This window comes from Nerophis lumbriciformis, linkage group LG02, assembly GCF_033978685.3.
Source record: "Nerophis lumbriciformis linkage group LG02, RoL_Nlum_v2.1, whole genome shotgun sequence".
NCBI lineage: Eukaryota > Metazoa > Chordata > Actinopteri > Syngnathiformes > Syngnathidae > Nerophis > Nerophis lumbriciformis.
Window position 1 is genome coordinate 75,204,656 of NC_084549.2, and position 25,995 is coordinate 75,230,650.

General features: G+C 39.5%; 2 protein-coding genes across 9 annotated transcripts in view; one reads left to right on the plus strand and one right to left on the minus strand.

The window, feature by feature from the left end:
- Positions 1-25,995, plus strand: part of rgs17 (regulator of G protein signaling 17) — a 66,265-nt gene that overhangs the window by 23,291 nt on the left and 16,979 nt on the right. For 2 of the 8 annotated variants that reach the window (XR_009816022.1, XR_009816023.1), the window contains exons 4-6: positions 3,954-4,028; positions 4,093-4,324; positions 6,200-7,112. Coding sequence is in view for 2 of the 8 variants with exons in the window: in XM_061968735.2 (XP_061824719.1) it covers positions 3,954-4,028; positions 4,093-4,324; positions 6,200-6,388 (496 nt within the window). In the remaining 6 variants the exon portion in view is untranslated. Of the gene's footprint in view, positions 1-3,953; positions 4,029-4,092; positions 4,325-6,199; positions 10,298-25,995 lie in introns of those variants that run through there. The other 6 variants (XR_009816021.2, XR_009816020.2, XR_012049256.1 and 3 more) reach the window with 6 other exon arrangements.
- The window catches only part of pcnx2 (pecanex 2), a 40,488-nt gene continuing 30,049 nt past the window's right edge, over positions 15,557-25,995 (minus strand). The window contains exons 38-40 of the mRNA XM_061968765.1: positions 24,573-24,641; positions 23,121-23,297; positions 15,557-16,097 (exon numbers count right to left, since the gene is read on the minus strand). Coding sequence (XP_061824749.1) covers positions 15,927-16,097; positions 23,121-23,297; positions 24,573-24,641 — 417 coding nt within the window. The 3' untranslated portion in view covers positions 15,557-15,926. The remainder of the gene's footprint in view (positions 16,098-23,120; positions 23,298-24,572; positions 24,642-25,995) is intronic.

Genomic DNA, 25,995 nt, shown 5'->3' on the forward strand with positions numbered 1-25,995 from the left:
GGAGCTGCGCTCCACTTACCCTATTAGTGCGCCACAATGGGGGCTTTGAGGAGAGGAAGCAGAGATCCTCCACGCTGGGACCAAAATAGACTTGGCAGCGTGTTAGCATGTGTGTTAGCAGGAAGTCTGCCACTCCACAGTCATGTGTGTTAGCATCAGCATGTATTCATGTTATGTGCAGCTGTATCAGCAGCATGACAATATCACATGTATTCATGTCATGTGCAGCTGTATCAGCAGCATGACAATATCACATGTATTCATGTCATTGCAGCTGTATCAGCAGCATGACAATATCACATGTATTCATGTCATGTGCAGCTGTATCAGCAGCATGACAATATCACATGTATTCATGTCATGTGCAGCTGTATCAGCAGCATGACAATATCACATGTATTCATGTCATTGCAGCTGTATCAGCAGCATGACAATATCACATGTATTCATGTCATGTGCAGCTGTATCAGCAACATGACAATATCACATGTATTCATGTCATTGTGCAGCTGTATCAGCAGCATGACAATATCACATGTATTCATGTCATTGTGCAGCTGTATCAGCAGCATGACAATATCACATGTATTCATGTCATGTGCAGCTGTATCAGCAGCATGACAATATCACATGTATTCATGTCATGTGTAGCTGTATCAGCAGCATGACAATATCACATGTATTCATGTCATGTGCAGCTGTATCAGTAGCATGACAATATCACATGTATTCATGTCATTGCAGCTGTATCAGCAGCATGAAAATATCACATGTATTCATGTCATGTGCAGCTGTATCAGCAGCATGACAATATCACATGTATTCATGTCATGTGCAGCATGTATCAGCAGGATGACAATATCACCCCCACATCAGCATGTATCAGCAGGATGACAATATCACCCCCACATCAGCATGTATCAGCAGCATGACAATATCACCCCCACATCAGCATGTATCAGCAGCATGACAATATCACCCCCACATCAGCATGTATCAGCAGCATGACAATATCACCCCCACATCAGCATGTATCAGCAGGATGACAATATCACCCCCACATCAGCATGTATCAGCAGGATGACAATATCACCCCCACATCAGCATGTATCAGCAGGATGACAATATCACCCCCACATCAGCATGTATCAGCAGCATGACAATATCACCCCCACATCAGCATGTATCAGCAGCTTAACAATATCACCCCCACATCAGCATGTATCAGCAGGATGACAATATCACCCCCACATCAGCATGTATCAGCAGCATGACAATATCACCCCCACATCAGCATGTATCAGCAGCATGACAATATCACATGTCTTTTATTACAAGCAACATACTCCATCTTAGTGGCAACTTATTCATGGCTTTCATATATTGACCTACACACCAAGTCAACCACTGGTGGAATGATCATACATACCATGCAATAAACTTGTATTTCTTATAGATTTTAAGGTTGGAATATGAACGTTTACATCTCCAAGTTCATTAAAACAAGCACATCATGACAATAAAAGTATACTTTGTCTGCTAGCACAATATTTCCCTTGAATAAAAATCACAACCAAAAGCAATATATTCAAATATACACAAGACAAACAAATAAAATGGCTAAATAAAGTATTGACAAACAAAGTTTGCAGGCCTCGAATTTGAACTTTTTAAGGTCAAGGCAAGTGTTGCATTAAAGGAGGGCTCATATGTTAGAGCACCAAGGCAAACATTATTTTCTTTCCAGGCAGGGGCTCCAAAGCATGCATGCATATGTGTGTGTGTGTGTGTGTGTGTGTGTGTGTGTGTGTGTGTGTGTGTGTGTGTGTGTGTGTGTGTGTGTGTGTGTGTGTGTGTGTGTGTGTGTGAAACAGGAAGTGTATTCCTGGTGATGTGTGTAAAGAAGGGTTGTATGTATTTCCTTCAAGTCACCACTAGAGGGCGCCTTGCAGACACTCCCACTGGAGCTGAAGCCAAGCACAATTAGAATGGACTTATCATCACTTGCTGTGAATAAAAGGTCATGTTTTAGCATTCAATTAGTGGTCAGAAGACTTTTTGCATTCAAATAAGTCATCATTTTGGCCTCTGTCATGACATGAATACAAAGTTACTGCTAAAGCATAAACTTTTATTTATCCCACCATGGGGAAATTGCTTAACATTACATTAATTAAAGGGGACATTTTTTGTAATGTTGCCTATTGTTCACAATCATTATGAAAGACATGACGATTATATTACTTTTTAATACATTCTAATAAATAAAAGCTATCAAAAGTCATCTTACAATGGAGCCTATAGGACATACTTGCCAACCTTGAGACCTCCGATTTCGGGAGGTGGGGGGTGGGAGTGGGCAGGGGCGTGGTCGGGGGTGGGGCGGGGGGGCGTGGTTAAGATATATATATATATATATATATATAAGAAATACTTGACTTTCAGTGAATTCTAGCTATATATATATATATATATATAAATAAAATAAATACTTGAATTTCAGTGTTCATTTACAAACTACAACTCACAAACACTTTAGAGTTAGGCTCCACCATCAGAATGTGTACTTAAACTTATAAAGATCACATGGATATTATTCAGTGAGTTGATTCACCAAAACTAACCTGTTATACAGGAGGAAAAAGCACACAGGACGTTTCAATTGTTCACAGACTGGTCGCGCTCATCAGAATGACAAGCCACTTCCGGTCTGCAGGTGATAGCATTCAATTGGGAAGAAACGCCCCACTGCCCCCTACTGACCAATGTGAATACTGATAAATGTGTAATGACAGCTCCAAAAACGAATTCAAACCACAAAATAAAATAAATAAATCAACACAAAAATGTGACACATTATGGGTGGGTCACATATGCATGTACAGTAGATGGCAGTATTGTCCTTTTTAAAAGTGTCACAACATTGCTGTTTACGGCAGACAAACTGCTTTACGGTAGACACTGTTGTTGTGTGTTGTCAACACGTCACTCAGGTCCGCCTGAATTTCGGGGGTTTTTCGGGAGAAAATTTGTCCCGGGAGGTTTTCGGGAGAGGCGCTGAATTTTGGGAGTCTTCCGGAAAATCCGGGAGGGTTGGCAAGTATGCTATAGGAGGCGCTCTATTCTGCCTATAAAGCCCTTAAAAACATCCAATAATAATAATGATAACAGTAATAATAATTCAAGATGTCAACATAATGTATTCATCATTGAAGTGTGGAGGACCTTCTCTGCAGGGCCAAGATGGAAAAACATTTTAGGGGGAAAATAAGACTGTGGTGAATAAGTGTTGATGTTAGTAATATTATGACTTACAAGTTTGTGGCAAACACATCGTAGTATTGAAGGAAAAAGAAAACAATATGTAGGAGAAAAACAAATATAATATACATTCAATCTGTAGTTAGCTGAGGAAAACTACACAATCATTCTCACATTATGGATGTTTTTGTGAAAAAATGACATCATTGTCATTAAATGGCAACTTTATTGTTGTGAAAAATGTATTTTAGAGATAAGAGTATGCAATTTTTTTTCTTGAATAACCACAACTTGCATCTGTTTCAAGATGAAATACAAAGTCCATTCATTTTAATATTATTCATATTTTTGTTCTGCCAATCCCTAATTCCTATTTTAGTTTTGTTTGAGTGCAATTTTTTTTTTACAGTTTGTCCCTAATACCTTTGACACGATCTTGATATTCAATTGTTATACAGACACACAAATTAGTACACACACATGTGAGTTAGATTTTTTACAGTTTGTCCCTAACACCTTTGACAAGATCTGGATGGTCGATTGTTATACAGACACACAAATTAGTACACAGACATGTGAGTTAGATTTTTTACAGTTTGTCCCTAATACCTGTGACACGATGTGGATGGTCTTTGATGCAACATGTGTGTATTGTTGTATGATCCCAGCAACAGCAGCTGTGTCTGATACAGGAATGAAGAGCGGATGGAGAGAAGTGAGCGACAGACCTGCACCAAGATGGACAGTATCGAAGCTGCAGAAGATCAGTAAGTCTCCTTCCAGCTGGACTTCTCGTCTTCACTTCTTTCTAAATCTCTGCCATGTTCCCAGACAACCCAGCCTGGACCAGGTCCTGTCTTGGGCGCGGAGCTTCGAGATGATGCTGCGATCGCTGGAAGGCCGGGAGATCTTCCAGGAGTTCCTGAGGTCCGAGTACAGCGAGGACAACCTCCTCTTCTGGTTGGCCTGCGAAGAGCTCAGGAAGGAGAGCGACCTGTTGGTGGTGGAGGAGAAGGCCCGGATCATCTACGAAGACTACGTGTCCATACTGTCACCTAAAGAGGTTTGTGGATGACCTGGTACCGTCTCTTTAGCTTTGGACATGTGTGGGTGACCTGGTACCGTCTCTTTAGCTTTGGACATGTGTGGATGACCTGGTACCGTCTCTTTAGCTTTGGACATGTGTGGATGACCTGGTACCGTCTCTTTAGCTTTGGACATGTGTGGATGACCTGGTACCGTCTCTTTAGCTTTGGACATGTGTGGATGACCTGGTACCGTCTCTTTAGCTTTGGACATGTGTGGATGACCTGGTACCGTCTCTTTAGCTTTGGACATGTGTGGATGACCTGGTACCGTCTCTTTAGCTTTGGACATGTGTGGATGACCTGGTACCGTCTCTTTAGCTTTGGACATGTGTGGATGACCTGGTACCGTCTCTTTAGCTTTGGACATGTGTGGATGACCTGGTACCGTCTCTTTAGGTTTGGACATGTGTGGATGACCTGGTACCGTCTCTTTAGGTTTGGACATATGTGGATGACCTGGTACCGTTTATCCAGTAAAACTTTGGTCTGCACCTTCTTCCAGACTGTATCATAAAGTTAAAGTTAAAGTACCACTGATAGTCACACACACACTAGGTCTGGTGAAATTACCCTCTGCATTTGACCCATCCCCTTGTTCCACCCCCTGTGGGGTGAGGGGAGCAGTGAGCAGCAGCGGTGGCCGCGCACAGGAATCAATCATCCAGTAAAACCTTGTTCTGCACCTGCTTCCAGACTGTATAATCCAGTAAAACTTTGGTCTGCACCTGCTTCCAGACTGTATCATCCAGTAAAACTTTGGTCTGCACCTGCTTCCAGACTGTATAATCCAGTAAAACCTTGGTCTGCACCTGCTTCCAGACTGTATAATCCAGTAGAACCTTGGTCTGTACCTGCTTCCAGACTGTATAATCCAGTAAAACTTTGGTCTGCGCCTGCTTCCAGACTGTATAATCCAGTAGAACCTTGGTCTGCACCTTCTTCCAGACTGTATCATCCAGTAAAACTTTGGTCTGCACCTGCTTCCAGACTGTATAATCCAGTAAAACCTTGGTCTGCACCTGCTTCCAGACTGTATAATCCAGTAGAACCTTGGTCTGCACCTGCTTCTGGACTGTATCATCCAGTAAAACTTTGGTCTGCACCTGCTTCCAGACTGTATAATCCAGTAAAACTTTGGTCTGCACCTCCTTCCAGACTGTATCATCCAGTAAAACCTTGGTCTGCACATGCTTCCAGACTGTATAATCCAGTAGAAACTTGGTCTGCACCTCCTTCCAGACTGTATCATCCAGTAAAACTTTGGTCTGCACCTGCTTCCAGACTGTATAATCCAGTAAAACTTTGGTCTGCACCTGCTTCCAGACTGTATAATCCAGTAAAACCTTGGTCTGCACCTGCTTCCAGACTGTATAATCCAGTAGAACCTTGGTCTGTACCTGCTTCCAGACTGTATCATCCAGTAAAACGTTGGTCTGCGCCTGCTTCCAGACTGTATAATCCAGTAGAACCTTGGTCTGCACCTGCTTCCAGACTGTATCATCCAGTAAAACTATGGTCTGCACCTGCTTCCAGACTGTATAATCCAGTAAAACCTTGGTCTGCACCTGCTTCCAGACTGTATAATCCAGTAGAACCTTGGTCTGCACCTGCTTCTGGACTGTATAATCCAGTAAAACCTTGGTCTGCACCTGCTTCCAGACTGTATAATCCAGTAAAACCTTGGTCTGCATCTGCTTCCAGACTGTATAATCCAGTAGAACCTTGGTCTGCACCTGCTTCTGGACTGTATAATCCAGTAGAACCTTGGTCTGCACCTGCTTCCAGACTGTACAGTAAAACCTTGTCATCGTCCATCTTTGAAGCCATGTTGTGTGTGTGTCTCCCCCCAGGTGAGTCTGGACTCGCGGGTGCGGGAAGGCATCAACCAGAGTCTGGCCCAGCCCAGCAGCCTGATGTACGAGGAGGCCCAGCTCCAGATCTACACCCTCATGCACCGAGACTCCTTCCCCCGGTTCCTCAACTCCTGCGTTTACAGAGACCTCCTTGCCAGCAGGAGGCGCGCCTGCCTCGGCACCTAGAGACCTTGGCCCGCCTGAGGCCAGAAGACCACTAGGTCCAGTACTACTATGGTGCCAGATGGCCCAACACATCTCTCCCTCTTTCTTGAGTGAAGCTGCTTGATCTTCTTGAAGCAGTTTCTACCCTTGACTGGTTAGTCCACAAAAATGTTGGCTGGTGATGGTTTTCCACCAGCAGTTTGGTGCCAGGGGGAAGACTGGAGATGGTCCCTGTGGACTCCTCAGGACCAGGACAAGAGAGACAGACATGCCAATTATTCCTGTACTGTAACAATTAGACCTCACTTTCATTTCCACCTTTTATTTTATATCATTCTAGTCCACACTCGAGCCGCACCTTTGCATGGAATTCTCTCTTTGGAGTAGTTTAACTAAATAAGCCCGCGACTGCAAGCGTTTTTTGGAAATACGGCTTTTCATCGGACTCGAAGACAATTTAGGCTTAGTTGTTTGAAGGAGCATCCATCCATCCATCCATCCATCCATCCATCCATTCATCCAAGCACTTTCCTTCTTAAAGTGGGAGAAGTAAGGGCTAGAATTGTGGTTGGGCAGCTACGTGTACGACTATTCCATTATTGTCAACTCCTGAAGAAACACCAGGCCTTCACCTGTTCTGGAAGAGAAACAACAAGCGGTGCTGCTGAGATTTCAATTTGTCCCAGAAGGCAACCACAGCTAGTCCCCACCACGCCCTGCTGAGAAGCCAGCCTGACAAGCACAGGTGAGGGCAAACATGTTCTGTTTGAAGTTGGCCCTTGACGATGTTGTAGTGTGAGTCTGTGATTAGCTGCTGAAGCGGGTGCCCAAGGCCATGTCGAGTCGTTCAGCCGGCACATTGCAGTTGGCAACTTGGAATGACCATGCTTGAGTCAGTCGCTAGCGGCCCTTGTTTTTGGGTGGAGGCTAGCACTGCCAGGCCTCTATCTCTCTTGGTTTACTTTTCTAACGCTGACTCTGGCCGCATGCGACGATAACGTACTTGAAAGAAACATTTATCCAACGGAGGTGCTGCCAACATGTTTGCTTTTTGACGGCAGACCAAACTGAAATATTCACCATGTTTCTGTTGAATGACCGAGGCCATGTTTTTCACAACAGTCCTACCTTTCGGAGGTAGTGTCAGGGGCGCCTGTTCTGTCGCCTTTTATAGGTGGTCGCAGCATCTGGTGAGCTGCATGACATCTGCCAATAAATGCTGCAGTATTCTAGAAAAGCAAGAAGAGGAAGTTAGCTCCTGACCTTGTTGACGTGCCAACTTTGACACAGCCTAGCAAAGGTGCAACGTTGTAGTTAAATACTAACCGCGTGAATACATTTCCCAAGAGTTCGTTTATTGTTACTGATTTCAATCGTACAGGCCAATCTTGTCCTTGAATGTTCTGAACTCCTGTGGATGTAGCTCAACTCTGCTGCTGGAGATAGCAAAGTAGTTTAGCTAGTGCGCTCCTAACAGGCCACGCATGTCTAAACGCCCTTCCTCCTTTCATGTGTTCACTCAATATTGTCTTTGTGGACAAAAGCTTTTGATTGCCACTGAAAACATGTTGAAGCTTTGGTAAGACGCTAACAACACCCAGGTCCACCACAGGGAGCGCTAACAACACCCAGGTCCACCACAGGGAGCGCTAAGGTAGACGCTAACAACACCCAGGTCCACCACAGGGAGAGCTAAGGTAGATGCTAACAACACCCAGGTCCACCACAGGGAGAGCTAAAGTAGACGCTAACAACACCCAGGTCCACCACAGGGAGCGCTAAGGTAGATGCTAACAACACCCAGGTCCACCACAGGGAGCGCTAAGGTAGACGCTAACAACACCCAGGTCCACCACAGGGAGAGCTAAGGTGTGCATGCATGATGGACGCACTTGTCTCCGTTTCAGACGGCTGGTCTTACGTAGAGAGCAGAATGTAACATTTAATGGTGCAATTCAAAGAAGTTTACATTTCTAATAAACGCTGTTTGTTGCTAAGACGCTCATCGTTAGCATTTGGGAGAAGTCAATCATTTATTGTGACTTTCATTGCGGGAAAGTGAGCGAGACTTTGAAAGGTGGCTGGGATGTGATTGACTTTTGTCTTGGCCAGCTGACGGCGTGCAGGAGGCCTTACGGACTTATTTCTTCTTGTTAGTATGATTTAGTCCACAACAAGTAGACTTTTCACTACCTCTCATGTTGCTTATTTATTTCACATCTACTTCTTTTGTTTCTCTTTTCGATCTACTTGAAGCCTAACACTGTAAAAAGATGATTTCTATGTTTTGTGTCCAGATCAACTAGATGTCTATAAAGAAGAATTCAGGAAACCACGTCTTTAAGGGCTAATCCCACTCTGCCTATGCAAACATGTTAGTGAGAACGGGGCGAGGGACCTGCTGATAGTCTTCACTCAGCAGAAATGTACGCTTGCTATGAAATATGACATCTATATGAAAGAAGTAAGAAGATAGTATAATATGAAGAAATAAATGTGACACAAAGTAGCTAACATGTTGTGTTCATCCCTCCATCATGTCTTCAATCCACCTTTTGTCATCTGCTTGGGTTTTTTTCTGGAAGGGCTGAGTGGAATACAAATGTGCTAACAACATGAGCTAGCTTGTAAAGTCAACTTCCTGTCTTTCTCCTTGTATTTCCTGTTTGCAAAGAAGATGGCGGTAAGGTGTGTTTCCGCCACGAGCACGTAGCAAAGATGTTGATGTTTCTCTGCTGGTAAAAGTACACTGGAAAAGTTCATGTGTTCACATTATTTACAAAGCGTGTTGCTAGCGACAGTATTTTCTTATTGACCCCATCCTAGCTTTACAAATTCTGTGTTGACGTAAACGGGCTTTCCTTCGTTGGTGTAATATTTGCGATAAAGACTAAAAGATGCCACTAACTATTCATCATTTACACTCAAAGTTGGATATGCTAGGCTAACTACGTTTTATGTAAAGTAACACCACCGTGCCATAAACACCAATTGTCACCCATTCTTTCCACCAAACTTGCTGTCATGATCTGTCCCTCCAGGTCACGTCTCTTAGACTTTCATTTCCAGTTAGCTTCACGCTAGGCTAATAGCCTGTATAATGTTGGGCCTTGTACTGGAAGTAAAACAGCATTGTTAGCTGCGAGCTGCTTCCTGCAGATGGCAACACTTGATCAGTAAATGTTGATGAAAGTCTCCAGAAAGAAGGAATGAGAAAAATAAGTAAATATCCACCCAGTGACGTCCAAGCCCACCGGTGGATAAGGCCCGCCCACTTCTGTCACTTGGGAGCACAATGCACTATTGGCGTCACGTCACTTGGGGGCGCTGTCCACCGAGCAGGTTCAGGCTTTTTGGAAAAGAAAAGGGTAAAAAATTAAGATTTTTATATACCGCCGTCTGGGAAATGATGTATTCAATAAACCCCAATGAAGTTTGAGCGAGTCATAAAACGTCTTATTTACAAGTTTGAGAGGAGTTTCTTTGAGGCGTGTCATGAAAAAAAAAATACCGTATTTTCCGCACCATAAGGCGCCCTGGGTTATAAGCCGCGCCTTCAATGAACGGCATATTTCAAAACTTTGTCCACCAATAAGCCGCCCGGTGTTGTAAGCCGCATCTAACTGCGCTAAAGGAATGTCAAAAAAACAGTCAGATAGGTCAGTCAAACTTTAATAATATATTAAAAACCAGCGTTCTAACAACTCTGTTCACTCCCAAAATGTACGCAAATGTGCAATCACAAACATACGTATATCAACATGGACAGAGCTGCGTGAAAAAAGCCACCCGGCCTCTTCGCGTAAACTTAAACTTACCTTAACCACTCGCTCATCTTTTCTTCATCCATCCATCCCTTCGAGTTAGCTTTTATGATGACGCCGGCTGGAAAGGTCTCTTTTGGCAAGGTCTTCCTTTTGAATATCACCATGGGTGGAAGTTTCTGGCCATTAGCATGGCAAGCTAGAACCACAGTGAAGGATGACTTCTCATTCCCTGTGGTGCGAATATTCACCGTACGTGCTCCCGTTGTATCCACAGTGCGGTTCACAGGAATATCAGTTGCTGTGAAATAGTAATCCGTGTGCGGATGGAGAGATTGCGTCTTTTCATGAACCGGATCCCGGTCGCTTAGTAGGAGCCATTTTGTGGTCTTTACAGATGTAAACACACAAAGGAAATGAAACGTACGGTGATATCCGCGCGCTTTTTCTTCTTCTACGCGGGCGGGTGGTTGCTTACAGTAGAAGAAGAAGCGCTTCCTGTTCTATGGGGGCGGGTGCTTACCTTGGCGGTTGCTTGCGTAGAAGAAGAAGCGCTTCCTGTTCTACCGGGAAAAAAGATGGCGGCTGTTTACCAAAGTTGCGAGACCGAAACTTTATGAAAATGAATCTTAATATTTATCCATATATAAAGCGCACCGGGTTATAAGGCGCACTGTCAGCTTTTGAGAAAATTTGTGGTTTTTAGGTGCGCCTTATAGTGTGGAAAATACGGTAAGCAAACAATGTTGAGTGTCAACACTAAGCAAACAATGTTAAGTGTCAACACTAAGCAGTTTTTATGTGGCCAATATTCCACCTGTTGATGCCTTATCAACAGTAAAGAAAATGTTGTTTTTATTGTTGCAAGAAATAAGTCAACATGATTGACGAGCTAGTTTGAAGCACTTAAAGGTTGTCGCATGAAAATAAAACTTTTTGAAGGATCTTCTTCAAACAGCCTTTAAGTCTTCCACATTTGAAATTGTTAAGTTGACAACACCCGTGTCATGGATGGCTTCTTTCCATTATTGAAAAGTTCAACACGCCATCATTAAACCTTCTCCTGGGCGGTATAACTCGCTTGCCAGCAACTTGAGGGTTCCAGGTTTGATTCCCGCTTTCGCAATCCTAGTCACTGCTGTGGTGTCCTTGGGCAAGGCTCTTGACCTATCTGCACCCAGTACCACCCTGCAGCCAGTGCCACCCTGCACTTAGTGCCACCCTGCACACAGTGCCACCCTGCACTTAGTGCCACCCTGCACCCAGTGCCACCCTGCACCCAGTGCCACCCTGCAGCCAGTGCCACCCTCCAGCCAGTGCCACCCACACTGCTTTCAATGGAACTCACATATGTAAAGTGCTTTGAGTCACTAGAGAAAAGCGCTATATAAGTATAATTCACTCCATCCAGATACTTAGAGGCACTTTTCAAATGTGTGGAATAGAAAAGTGAGAAAAAGAAGTTATTTTGTTTAAAATGCCGTGAATGTTCAACTTTGGACATTGTTTAGTAGTCAGCATCAGTCCAGGATGTCAATGTGCTCGTGAAAAAGACTTTTATTGTGGGAATGCTTCAAACGTTCACACAATAAGACTTTCCCTTGACAACATTCCAACACTTCTCAGATTTCCCAGTTTTCCGGGACATTTTTCCCATTCCAAATGAATTGGCCATTTTTCCACCATTTCCACATTTTACGACGGATTCAAAGCATTCCACACATTCCACTCATCCTGGACATTCAAACTAGCATTTTTTTCAAGTTCAAAAAAATTCCAGGAATTCCCGTTTTTTTCAAACCCATTTTTCTGTCCACTACTCCTTCCACATTTTTCAACCCACTTCAAGCTTTCCACCGTCAAAACATTCTTCTTGATCAGGACAAAAAAAAAGTAAGTTGTTTTTTGAACTGGAAAAATTCCCGTTTTTCCCGAAATTCCAGGAATTCCTTAATACCATTTCTCAATTAAAAATGTTACTAATCCAACATTGCTCGACCGATTTGAAAAATTCCAACACCAACTCATTCAAAACATTCACATTTTTAGCACTTTCAAAAAAATTCCCGGTTTTCCCAAATTTCCATGAAATTCCCATTGAAAAGAATGGCACATTTTTCAAAGTTCCACAACTCCCACATTTTTTTATCCGATTCCAATCGTTCCAACTTCAAAATATTCAGTCTGTTCAGGAATTGTGTGCTCTCTTTCAACAAATTAAAACAAATTCCCAGATTTCCTAGAATTCCCAGTTTTTAAGGACATTTTCCCCATTCAAAATGAATTATACATTTTTCAAACGTCCACAATTCCCACATTTTTCAACCGATTCAAACCATTCCACCTTCAACACATTCAATTCATCCTGGAAATTCCAATAACCATTTTTCCACGTTCAACACATTTCCAGGAATTCCTGTTTTTTTCTGACCTTATTCCCAACCTTTTTTAGTGCGATGACTCCTTTCATATTTTTCAACCCATGTCAAGCGTTCCACCGTCAAAACATTCCTCTTAGTCGGGACAAAAAAACTCAGTTGGTTTAAGAACTTGAACATTTCCCAGTTTTCATGAAATTCCGTAATACCATTTTTCAATTAAAAAACTGTTACTACTTCAACATTTCTTGACCGATTGAAACAATTCCAACACCAACCAATTCAGCTCATTCAGGACATTCATGCTCCTAATCATTTTTTTTTAATAAAATCTCGCTTTTCCCAAATATCCCAAATTTCCAGGAAGCTCCCATTGAAATGAATGGGACTTTTTTCCAAGTTGCACAATTCCCACATTTTTCCAGCTATTGAAAGCATTCCAACATCAACACATTCCACTCATCCTGGACATTCAAACTAACACTTTCCCAACTTCCAAAACAAATTCCGGTTTTCCTGGAAGTTCAAAGTCTTGAACATTGAAAGCATTCCAACATTGAAACTACATTCACACGCATCTAGTTGTGATAGTCCACTGAACTCATTTCAGAGAGTTTTAAAAGTTGTGACCAAAACATATTTTGTTCCCAATTTTAGGTGAATAGTCCCAAAGTGTGTGACATTTGTCATGTAGCCAACACACGTAGTCAGCGTGTTGATGCGCTCGTGTCGTCAAAGTCTTTTTATTCATCTGTTCAAAACATGAACCTTCTTCATGGAGCTTTTTGAGATGTTGCTGATGTAACTCCCGTGTTTCCGTGGCGAGCGCCAGATTCCACCTTCGTATTCCGGTGCCTCTTTTTTGACGAGTTTGTCCGAGACCTGGAGAGCCCTGGCATTTATTTCTGGGGAGCTGTGGGTGACGTGAGGCGTGCAATATATTAGCGACTATCTGCCGGCATTTCCCTGCTGCTTCTTGAGGGAAGCGGCGCTCGCTGCGACTAAAGGCATCACTTTTCTCTTGATTGATTTCGATGCCTGAAGGTCGCACCTTGTTGCTTTAACGCAGGTAGGAGACAAATGGGTGTTTTTTATACAGCATGCTTTTTGCTAATGACATGAAATCATTTGCTACAATGGATACTGTATGAGGATGTATTCCAGACAATAAACAACTATCTTCTTCTATTTCTTTTGCTACTTCATTCCTGTTCCTTCACATTTTAAAGCTGCTACGCTGAAAGGTAAAGCCAACTACCGTATTTCCTGGACTGTAGAATGCTCCGGCCTGTAAGCCACACCCACTGTATTTGAGAAGAAAAACATCTTTTCCATATATTAGTTGCACAGTGTCAGATATATACCTTGTGAAATGACTTATTTACACAGAAATATTGTTTCCAATCAGTGTCTGTAACACGGCAGTAAAACGGCTGATCAAACAAAACAGAAGTCATGGTCATGGACCCACTAAATTCTAACTTCATGAGTATTTGCAAAAAATACCAAGGTTTGTCAGTGTGAACATGAAATATCTTGTCTTTGCAGTCTATTCAATTGAATATAAGTTGAAAAGGATTTGTTGTATTCTCTTTTTATTTACCATTTACACAACCTGACAACTTCACTGCTTTTGGCTTTTCTACTATTTTTACAAGTGTTTCTTGTGGTTCTGAAGGACGTTATAAAAACAACAGGCAACAGGAAGTAGTGTCATGTACCAACTTGTGAGAAAACATTTTTAATGTCCTCCGTGAGGATTTACATTCTGAGAACGAGAAGAACGAACATGCTGACAAGATGGGCTAACATCCTGGTTTGAAGCGGCCTACAGTCTCCATGGTAACATCCTGGTGGTGAAGATTGAAAGTTCAAAGCGGCCTACAGTCTTTGTGGTAGCATCCTGGTGGTGAAGAATGAAAGGTTCAAAGCGGCTTAAAGTCTCCATGGTAACATCCTGGTGGTGAAGAATGAAAGGTTCAAAGCAGCCTACAGTCTCCATGGTAACATCCTGGTGATGAAGAATGAAAGTGTGAAGCGGCCTACAGTCTCCATGGTAACATCCTGGTGATGAAGATTGAAAGTTTGAAGTGGCCTACAGTCTCCATGGTAACATCCTGGTGGTGAAGAATGGAAGGTTCAAACGGACTACAGTCTCCATGGTAACATCCTGGTGGAGAAGATTGAAAGTTTGAAGTGGCCTACAGTCTTTGTGGTAGCATCCTGGTGGTGAAGAATGAAAGGTTCAAATCGGCCTACAGTCTCCATGGTAACATCCTGGTGGAGAAGATTGAAAGTTTGAAGCGGCCTACAGTCTTTGTGGTAGCATCCTGGTGGTGAAGAATGAAAGGTTAAATGCGGCCTACAGTCTCCATGGTAACATCCTGGCGGTGAAGATTGAAAGTTTGAATCGGCCTACAGTCTCCATAGTAACATCCTGGTGGTGAAGAATGAAAGGTTCAAAGCGGCTTAAGGTCTCCATGGTAACATCCTGGTGATGAAGATTGAAAGTTTGAACGGCCTACAGTCTCCATGGTAACATCCTGGTGATGAAGATTGAAAGTTTGAACGGCCTACAGTCTCCATGGTAACATCCTGGTGGTGAAGAATGAAAGGTTCAAAGCAGCCTACAGTCTCCATGGTAACATCCTGGTGATGAAGAATGAAAGTGTGAAGCGGCCTACAGTCTCCATGGTAACATCCTGGTGATGAAGATTGAAAGTTTGAAGTGGCCTACAGTCTCCATGGTAACATCCTGGTGGTGAAGAATGGAAGGTTCAAACGGACTACAGTCTCCATGGTAACATCCTGGTGGAGAAGATTGAAAGTTTGAAGTGGCCTACAGTCTTTGTGGTAGCATCCTGGTGGTGAAGAATGAAAGGTTCAAATCGGCCTACAGTCTCCATGGTAACATCCTGGTGGAGAAGATTGAAAGTTTGAAGCGGCCTACAGTCTTTGTGGTAGCATCCTGGTGGTGAAGAATGAAAGGTTAAATGCGGCCTACAGTCTCCATGGTAACATCCTGGCGGTGAAGATTGAAAGTTTGAATCGGCCTACAGTCTCCATAGTAACATCCTGGTGGTGAAGAATGAAAGGTTCAAAGCGGCTTAAGGTCTCCATGGTAACATCCTGGTGATGAAGATTGAAAGTTTGAACGGCCTACAGTCTCCATGGTAACATCCTGGTGATGAAGATTGAAAGTTTGAACGGCCTACAGTCTCCATGGTAACATCCTGGTGGTGAAGAATGAAAGGTTCAAAGCGGCCTACAGTCTCCATGGTAACATCCTGGTGGTGAAGAATGAAAGGTTCAAAGCGGCCTACAGTCTCCATGGTAACATCCTGGTGGTGAAGAATGAAAGTTCAAGCGGCCTACAGTCTCCGTCTGTGGCAACAATTGGTTTGGTTTCCTTATTCCTCACACGGTCTTTTCATTGGTGGTGTCAACAGTTGCTGACTCTGCGTCCTCCGGGGGTGTCTTGTCCAATCCCTGGCTGTGGCCGTGGTCACATGACTGCTCAGCAGCTGCAGTAGTGGTGGCGTTGTTGGGAAGGCTTTCATCGATGCTCTCGTACGGCTCGGACGTCCACTAATGAGCAGAAAGAGAAAGGCTGACTTCAGTTCGAGACAACACCAGCTTGAAGCTCACTTATGAGTCCAGCTTAGCTTAGCATTGCACTCCCACCATCAAATATGCTAAACTGTCCCACCATTTCATTTATACGGCCTGCTCACGCCTGGAAATAATAATGTATCAATCAAAGTTGACTTCTATAGCCCTTTATCACAAACGTCTCAAAGGGTTGCACAAGCCACAACAACATCCTGGGCTCAGATCCCACATCAGGGCAAGGAAAAACTCAACCCAATGGGATGACAATGAGAAACCTTGGAAGGGACCACAGATGTGGGGACCCCCCTTGGAAGGGACCGCAGATGTGGGGACCACCCTTGGAAGGGACCGCAGATGTGGGATCTGAGCCAATGGAACGTGTGCTTTAAATGGGACAATGAAAAAGGAGGATTAGCTCCAAATTGTTCAGGACAAGCTAAAGTCATCAGCCCGGAGGTTGGGTCTTGGGTGCAGTTGGGTGTTCCAACAGGACAATGACATCAAAAGTGGTAAAGGAATGGCTAAATCAGGCTAGAATGAAGGTTTTAGAATGGCCTTCCCAAAGTCCTGACTTAAAGGTGTGGACAATGCTGAAGAAACAAGTCCATGTCAACACATTTAGCTGAAGTGCAGCAATTTAGTGGTCAAGTGGTCAAGCAGAAGCTTGTGGATGGCTACCAAAAGCGCCTTATTGCAGGTCAACTTGCCAAGGGACATGTAAGCAAATATTAACATTGCTGTATGTATACTTTTCACCCTCACATTTTCAGTATAAATTCATCAAAGAAGCAAACTTCATGAATGTATTTTGTGAGCAGTATAGACGTAATATGTTTCAACTTTCTTGTTCTTCTCAAAAGTCTAGCAGTCACATTTTGTAGCGAGTGTAATATTTTAATGCTAGACATAGGGAGACCCCAAAATAATACGTTACAGTAAAAAAAATGTGGAGATAAAGGGAAGGTGCTACACCGGCCGGTAGTTTAGCATGAGGTCAGGATGGAGGTTAGGTCTTTTGAGCAGAGGATGAATAACCTTTTTTCAATGCTAGAGGAAAGTGATAAGTTAATAATATTTAGCACTGATAGTCCTAATCTTACCAACAACACCCAGGAAGTGAGTCAAGTAAACATGTTGTTTGTTTTATCCCATTTACACGTCACAGGAGTTCCTCGAATGGTATTTCAGCAAAAAAAATGCGATTATTTTGGCCTCAATATATTGATATATGTGTTAATAGAACAATATATTGATATATGTGTTAATAGAACAATATATTGATATATGTGTTAATAGAACAATATATTGATATCTGTGTTAATAGAACAATATATTGATATCTGTGTTAATAGAACAATATATTGATATCTGTGTTAATAGAACAATATATTGATATATGTGTTAATAGAACAATATATTGATATATGTGTTAATAGAACAATATATTGATATATGTGTTAATAGAACAATATATTGATATCTGTGTTAATAGAACAATATATTGATATCTGTGTTAATAGAACAATATATTGATATATGTGTTAATAGAACAATATATTGATATCTGTGTTAATAGAACAATATATTGATATCTGTGTTAATAGAACAATATGTTGATATATGTGTTAATAGAACAATATATTGATATCTGTGTTAATAGAACAATATATTGATATCTGTGTTAATAGAACAATATATTGATATCTGTGTTAATAGAACAATATATTGATATATGTGTTAATAGAACAATATATTGATATATGTGTTAATAGAACAATATATTGATATCTGTGTTAATAGAACAATATATTGATATCTGTGTTAATAGAACAATATATTGGTATCTATGTTAATAGAACAATATATTGATATCTGTGTTAATAGAACAATATATTGATATATGTGTTAATAGAACAATATATTGATATCTGTGTTAATAGAACAATATATTGATATCTGTGTTAATAGAACAATATATTGATATCTGTGTTAATAGAACAATATATTGATATATGTGTTAATAGAACAATATATTGATATATGTGTTAATAGAACAATATATTGATATCTGTGTTAATAGAACAATATATTGATATCTGTGTTAATAGAACAATATATTGATATATGTGTTAATAGAACAATATATTAATATATGTGTTAATAGAACAATATATTGATATATGTGTTAATAGAACAATATATTAATATATGTGTTAATAGAACAATATATTGATATATGTGTTAATAGAACAATATATTAATATATGTGTTAATAGAACAATATATTGATATCTGTGTTAATAGAACAATATATTGATATATGTGTTAATAGAACAATATATTGATATCTGTGTTAATAGAACAATATATTAATATATGTGTTAATAGAACAATATATTGATATCTGTGTTAATAGAACAATATATTGATATCTGTGTTAATAGAACAATATATTGATATCTGTGTTAATAGAACAATATATTGATATATGTGTTAATAGAACAATATATTGATATCTGCGTTAATAGAACAATATATTGATATATGTGTTAATAGAACAATATATTGATATCTGTGTTAATAGAACAATATATTGATATATGTGTTAATAGAACAATATATTGATATCTGTGTTAATAGAACAATATATTGATATATGTGTTAATAGAACAATATATTGATATCTGTGTTAATAGAACAATATATTGATATCTGTGTTAATAGAACAATATATTGATATCTGTGTTAATAGAACAATATATTGATATATGTGTTAATAGAACAATATATTGATATCTGTGATAATAGAACAATATATTGATATCTGTGTTAATAGAACAATATGTTGATATATGTGTTAATAGAACAATATATTGATATCTGTGTTAATAGAACAATATATTGATATATGTGTTAATAGAACAATATATTGATATATGTGTTAATAGAACAATATATTGATATCTGTGTTAATAGAACAATATATTGATATCTGTGTTAATAGAACAATATATTGATATATGTGTTAATAGAACAATATATTAATATATGTGTTAATAGAACAATATATTGATATATGTGTTAATAGAACAATATATTAATATATGTGTTAATAGAACAATATATTGATATATGTGTTAATAGAACAATATATTAATATATGTGTTAATAGAACAATATATTGATATCTGTGTTAATAGAACAATATATTGATATATGTGTTAATAGAACAATATATTGATATCTGTGTTAATAGAACAATATATTAATATATGTGTTAATAGAACAATATATTGATATCTGTGTTAATAGAACAATATATTGATATCTGTGTTAATAGAACAATATATTGATATCTGTGTTAATAGAACAATATATTGATATATGTGTTAATAGAACAATATATTGATATCTGCGTTAATAGAACAATATATTGATATATGTGTTAATAGAACAATATATTGATATCTGTGTTAATAGAACAATATATTGATATATGTGTTAATAGAACAATATATTGATATCTGTGTTAATAGAACAATATATTGATATATGTGTTAATAGAACAATATATTGATATCTGTGTTAATAGAACAATATATTGATATCTGTGTTAATAGAACAATATATTGATATCTGTGTTAATAGAACAATATATTGATATATGTGTTAATAGAACAATATATTGATATCTGTGATAATAGAACAATATATTGATATCTGTGTTAATAGAACAATATGTTGATATATGTGTTAATAGAACAATATATTGATATCTGTGTTAATAGAACAATATATTGATATATGTGTTAATAGAACAATATATTGATATCTGTGTTAATAGAACAATATATTGATATCTGTGTTAATAGAACAATATATTGGTATCTATGTTAATAGAACAATATATTGATATCTGTGTTAATAGAACAATATATTGATATATGTGTTAATAGAACAATATATTGATATCTGTGTTAATAGAACAATATATTGATATCTGTGTTAATAGAACAATATATTGATATATGTGTTAATAGAACAATATATTGATATCTGTGTTAATAGAACAATATATTGATATCTGTGTTAATAGAACAATATATTGATATCTGTGTTAATAGAACAATATATTGATATCTGTGTTAATAGAACAATATATTGATATATGTGTTAATAGAACAATATATTGATATCTGTGTTAATAGAACAATATATTGGTATCTATGTTAATAGAACAATATATTGATATCTGTGTTAATAGAACAATATATTGATATATGTGTTAATAGAACAATATATTGATATCTGTGTTAATAGAACAATATATTGATATCTGTGTTAATAGAACAATATATTGATATCTGTGTTAATAGAACAATATATTGATATATGTGTTAATAGAACAATATATTGATATATGTGTTAATAGAACAATATATTGATATCTGTGTTAATAGAACAATATATTGATATCTGTGTTAATAGAACAATATATTGATATATGTGTTAATAGAACAATATATTAATATATGTGTTAATAGAACAATATATTGATATATGTGTTAATAGAACAATATATTAATATATGTGTTAATAGAACAATATATTGATATATGTGTTAATAGAACAATATATTAATATATGTGTTAATAGAACAATATATTGATATCTGTGTTAATAGAACAATATATTGATATATGTGTTAATAGAACAATATATTGATATCTGTGTTAATAGAACAATATATTGATATCTGTGTTAATAGAACAATATATTGATATATGTGTTAATAGAACAATATATTGATATATGTGTTAATAGAACAATATATTGATATCTGTGTTACTAGAACAATATATTGATATCTGTGTTAATAGAACAATATATTGATATCTGTGTTACTAGAACCCAGTTGTAGTTAGTACTTGTTAACTTTATCTCCTTTCTACAGAAGTACCTTATATTGTATTACTAAATGTACTTTTTGACTAAAATATACGCTCTCTTCAATAGTATCCAATATTGCCACAAATATAAGATGTTTTTGTCCAAATCCAAAGAAACACTAAAATATCTGCTTGACTTGTGATTGCAGAGCCGCTCGTCCATCACATTGTTGGACTGACAGTAGAACATTTACTCTGCTTTTTACTTCACAAACTGAAACAAAACTCCATCAAATTGTGTCCACCGAGCAGCCAGTTGTTGTATGACGTCAGTGGAACAAGACAGTTGTTGTATGACGTCGGTGGAACAAAACAGTTGTTGTATGATGTCAGTGGAACAAAACAGTTGTTGTATGACGTCAGTGGAACAAAACAGTTGTTGTATGACGTCAGTGGAACAAAACAGTTGTTGTATGACGTCAGTGGAACAAAACAGTTGTTGTATGACGTTAGTGGAACAAAACAGTTGTTGTATGACATCAGTGGAACAAGACAGTTGTTGTATGACGTCAGTGGAACAAAACAGTTGTTGTATGACGTCAGTGGAACAAAACAGTTGTTGTATGACGTCAGTGGAACAAAACAGTTGTTGTATGACGTCAGTGGAACAAAACAGTTGTTGTATGACGTCAGTGGAACAAGACAGTTGTTGTATGACGTCAGTGGAACAAAACAGTTGTTGTATGACGTCAGTGGAACAAGACAGTTGTTGTATGACGTCAGTGGAACAAAACAGTTGTTGTATGACGTCAGTGGAACAAAACAGTTGTTGTATGACATCAGTGAAACAAGACAGTTGTTGTATGATGTCAGTGGAACAAAACAGTTGTTGTATGACGTCAGTGGAACAAAACAGTTGTTGTATGATGTCAGTGGAACAAAACAGTTGTTGTATGACGTCAGTGGAACAAGACAGTTGTTGTATGACGTCAGTGGAACAAAACAGTTGTTGTATGACGTCAGTGGAACAAAACAGTTGTTGTATGACGTCAGTGGAACAAGACAGTTGTTGTATGACGTCAGTGGAACAAGACAGTTGTTGTATGACGTCAGTGGAACAAAACAGTTGTTGTATGACGTCAGTGGAACAAAACAGTTGTTGTATGACGTCAGTGGAACAAAACAGTTGTTGTATGACGTCAGTGGAAGAAGACAGTTGTTGTATGACGTCAGTGGAACAAGACAGTTGTTGTATGACGTCAGTGGAACAAAACAGTTGTTGTATGATGTCAGTGGAACAAAACAGTTGTTGTATGACGTCAGTGGAACAAAACAGTTGTTGTATGACGTCAGTGGAACAAAACAGTTGTTGTATGACGTCAGTGGAACAAAACAGTTGTTGTATGACGTCAGTGGAACAAAACAGTTGTTGTATGATGTCAGTGGAACAAGACAGTTGTTGTATGACGTCAGTGGAACAAAACAGTTGTTGTATGACGTCAGTGGAACAAAACAGTTGTTGTATGATGTCAGTGGAACAAAACAGTTGTTGTATGATGTCAGTGGAACAAAACAGTTGTTGTATGATGTCAGTGGAACAAAACAGTTGTTGTATGACGTCAGTGGAACAAGACAGTTGTTGTATGACGTCAGTGGAACAAAACAGTTGTTGTATGACGTCAGTGGAACAAGACAGTTGTTGTATGACGTCAGTGGAACAAAACAGTTGTTGTATGATGTCAGTGGAACAAAACAGTTGTTGTATGACGTCAGTGGAACAAAACAGTTGTTGTATGACGTCAGTGGAACAAGACAGTTGTTGTATGACGTCAGTGGAACAAAACAGTTGTTGTATGACGTCAGTGGAACAAAACAGTTGTTGTATGTCAGTGGAACAAAACAGTTGTTGTATGACGTCAGTGGAACAAAGGTGGCCCCGCATGTGGCCCCTGAACTCAAGTAACTTGGAGTGGAGGTTTGATACTGGAGGCTGAAGATCTGGTATCAACGGTTTTGATATTTCAGTATCGACCTGTGCATGGCTACCTTGTATGGACAAAAGTGTTGGGACACACCTCCTCATTGAAGAATGAACACCTGAAACCTTTACCTGCGTGGCCCTGCTGCCTGAGCGCTGTGAGGGCCCCAGGGCCATGTTGACGCTGGAGGAGGACTGGGTGTCGGTGGTGTTGCCCCCCTCAGCCGCCGACAGCCCCGAGATCACCAGACCGCTGGAGAAGCTGCGCTTGCCAAAAAGCAGACTGAGGGTGGACGAGGACGAGGACACCTGGGAAGGTAGGCAGAAGGTAGGCAGAAAGTAGGCAGAAAGTAGACAGAAAGTAGGCAGAGAGTAGACAGAAGGTAGGTAGAAAGTAGACAGAAAGTAGACAGAAAGTAGACAGAAAGTAGGCAGAAAGTAGACAGAAGGTAGACAGAAAGTAGGCAGAAAGTAGACAGAAAGTAGACAGAAAGTAGGCAGAAAGTAGACAGAAGGTAGACAGAAAGTAGGCAGAAAGTAGACAGAAAGTAGGCAGAGAGTAGACAGAAGGTAGGTAGAAAGTAGACAGAAAGTAGACAGAAAGTAGGCAGAAAGTAGGCAGAAAGTAGACAGAAGGTAGACAGAAAGTAGGCAGAAAGTAGACAGAAAGTAGGCAGAAAGTAGACAGAAAGTAGACAGAAAGTAGGCAGAAAGTAGGCAGAAAGTAGACAGAAGGTAGACAGAAAGTAGGCAGAAAGTAGACAGAAAGTAGGCAGAAAGTAGACAGAAAGTAGACAGAAAGTAGACAGAAAGTAGACAGAAAGTAGGCAGAAAGTAGACAGAAGGTAGACAGAAAGTAGGCAGAAAGTAGACAGAAAGTAGGCAGAGAGTAGACAGAAGGTAGGTAGAAAGTAGACAGAAAGTAGACAGAAAGTAGGCAGAAAGTAGGCAGAAAGTAGACAGAAGGTAGACAGAAAGTAGGCAGAAAGTAGACAGAAAGTAGGCAGAAAGTAGACAGAAAGTAGACAGAAAGTAGGCAGAAAGTAGGCAGAAAGTAGACAGAAGGTAGACAGAAAGTAGGCAGAAAGTAGACAGAAAGTAGGCAGAAAGTAGACAGAAAGTAGACGGAAAGTAGGCAGAAAGTAGGCGGAAAGTAGACAGAAAGTAGGCAGAAAGTAGACAGAAAGTAGGCAGAAAGTAGACAGAAGGTAGACAGAAAGTAGGCAGAAAGTAGACAGAAAGTAGGCAGAAAGTAGACAGAAAGTAGACAGAAATTAGGCAGAAAGTAGGCGGAAAGTAGACAGAAAGTAGGCAGAAAGTAGACAGAAAGTAGGCAGAAAGTAAGCAGAAAGTAGGCAGAAAGTAGACAGAAAGTAGGCAGAAAGTAGACAGAAAGTAAGCAGAAAGTAGACAGAAAGTAGGCAGAAAGTAGACAGAAGGTAGACAGAAAGTAGACAAAAAGTAGGCAGAAAGTAGACAAAGTAGACAGAAAGTAGACAGAAAGTAGGCAGAAAGTAGACAGAAAGTAGGCAGAAAGTAGGCAGAAGGTAGGCGGGTGTTTCTGGCGCTGCATTGACTAGTTACCTGGCTGGAAGGATGTGGTGCTGCTTGGACCTGAGAAGTGACCCCGCCTGCTGCTGCCTGACGAGGACCCTGAAACACAACCTGTTTGTATCATCCAACACTGCAACACAACCTGTTTGTATCATCCAACACTGTAACACAACCTGTTTGTATCATCCAACACTGTAACACAACCTGTTTGTATCATCCAACACTGTAAGACAACCTGTTTGTATCATCCAACACTGTAACACAACCTGTTTGTATCATCCAACACTGTAAGACAACCTGTTTGTATCATCCAACACTGTAAGACAACCTGTTTGTATCATCCAACACTGTAACACAACCTGTTTTTATCATCCAACACTGTAACACAACCTGTTTGTATCATCCAACACTGTAAGACAACCTGTTTGTATCATCCAACACTGCAACACAACCTGTTTGTATCATCCAACACTGTAACACAACCTGTTTGTATCATCCAACACTGCAACACAACCTGTTTGTATCATCCAACACTGTAACACAACCTGTTTGTATCATCCAACACTGTAACACAACCTGTTTGTATCATCCAACACTGTAAGACAACCTGTTTGTATCATCCAACACTGTAACACAACCTGTTTGTATCATCCAACACTGTAAGACAACCTGTTTGTATCATCCAACACTGTAAGACAACCTGTTTGTATCATCCAACACTGTAACACAACCTGTTTTTATCATCCAACACTGTAACACAACCTGTTTGTATCATCCAACACTGTAAGACAACCTGTTTGTATCATCCAACACTGTAACACAACCTGTTTGTATCATCCAACACTGTAACACAACCTGTTTTTATCATCCAACACTGCAACACAACCTGTTTGTATCATCCAACACTGTAACACAACCTGTTTGTATCATCCAACACTGCAACACAACCTGTTTGCATCATCCAACACTGTAACACAACCTGATTTATCATCCAACACTGTAACACAACCTGTTTGTATAATCCAACACTGTAACACAACCTGTTTGTATCATCCAACACTGCAACACATCCTGTTTGTATCATCCAACACTGTAACACAACCTGATTTATCATCCAACACTGTAACACAACCTGTTTGTATCATCCAACACTGTAACACAACCTGATTTATCATCCAACACTGTAACACAACCTGTTTGTATCATCCAACACTGTAACACAACCTGTTTGTATCATCCAACACTGCAACACAACCTGTTTGTATCATCCAACACTGTAACACAACCTGATTTATCATCCAACACTGTAACACAACCTGTTTGTATCATCCAACACTGTAACACAACCTGATTTATCATCCAACACTGTAACACAACCTGTTTGTATCATCCAACACTGTAACACAACCTGATTTATCATCCAACACTGTAACACAACCTGTTTGTATCATCC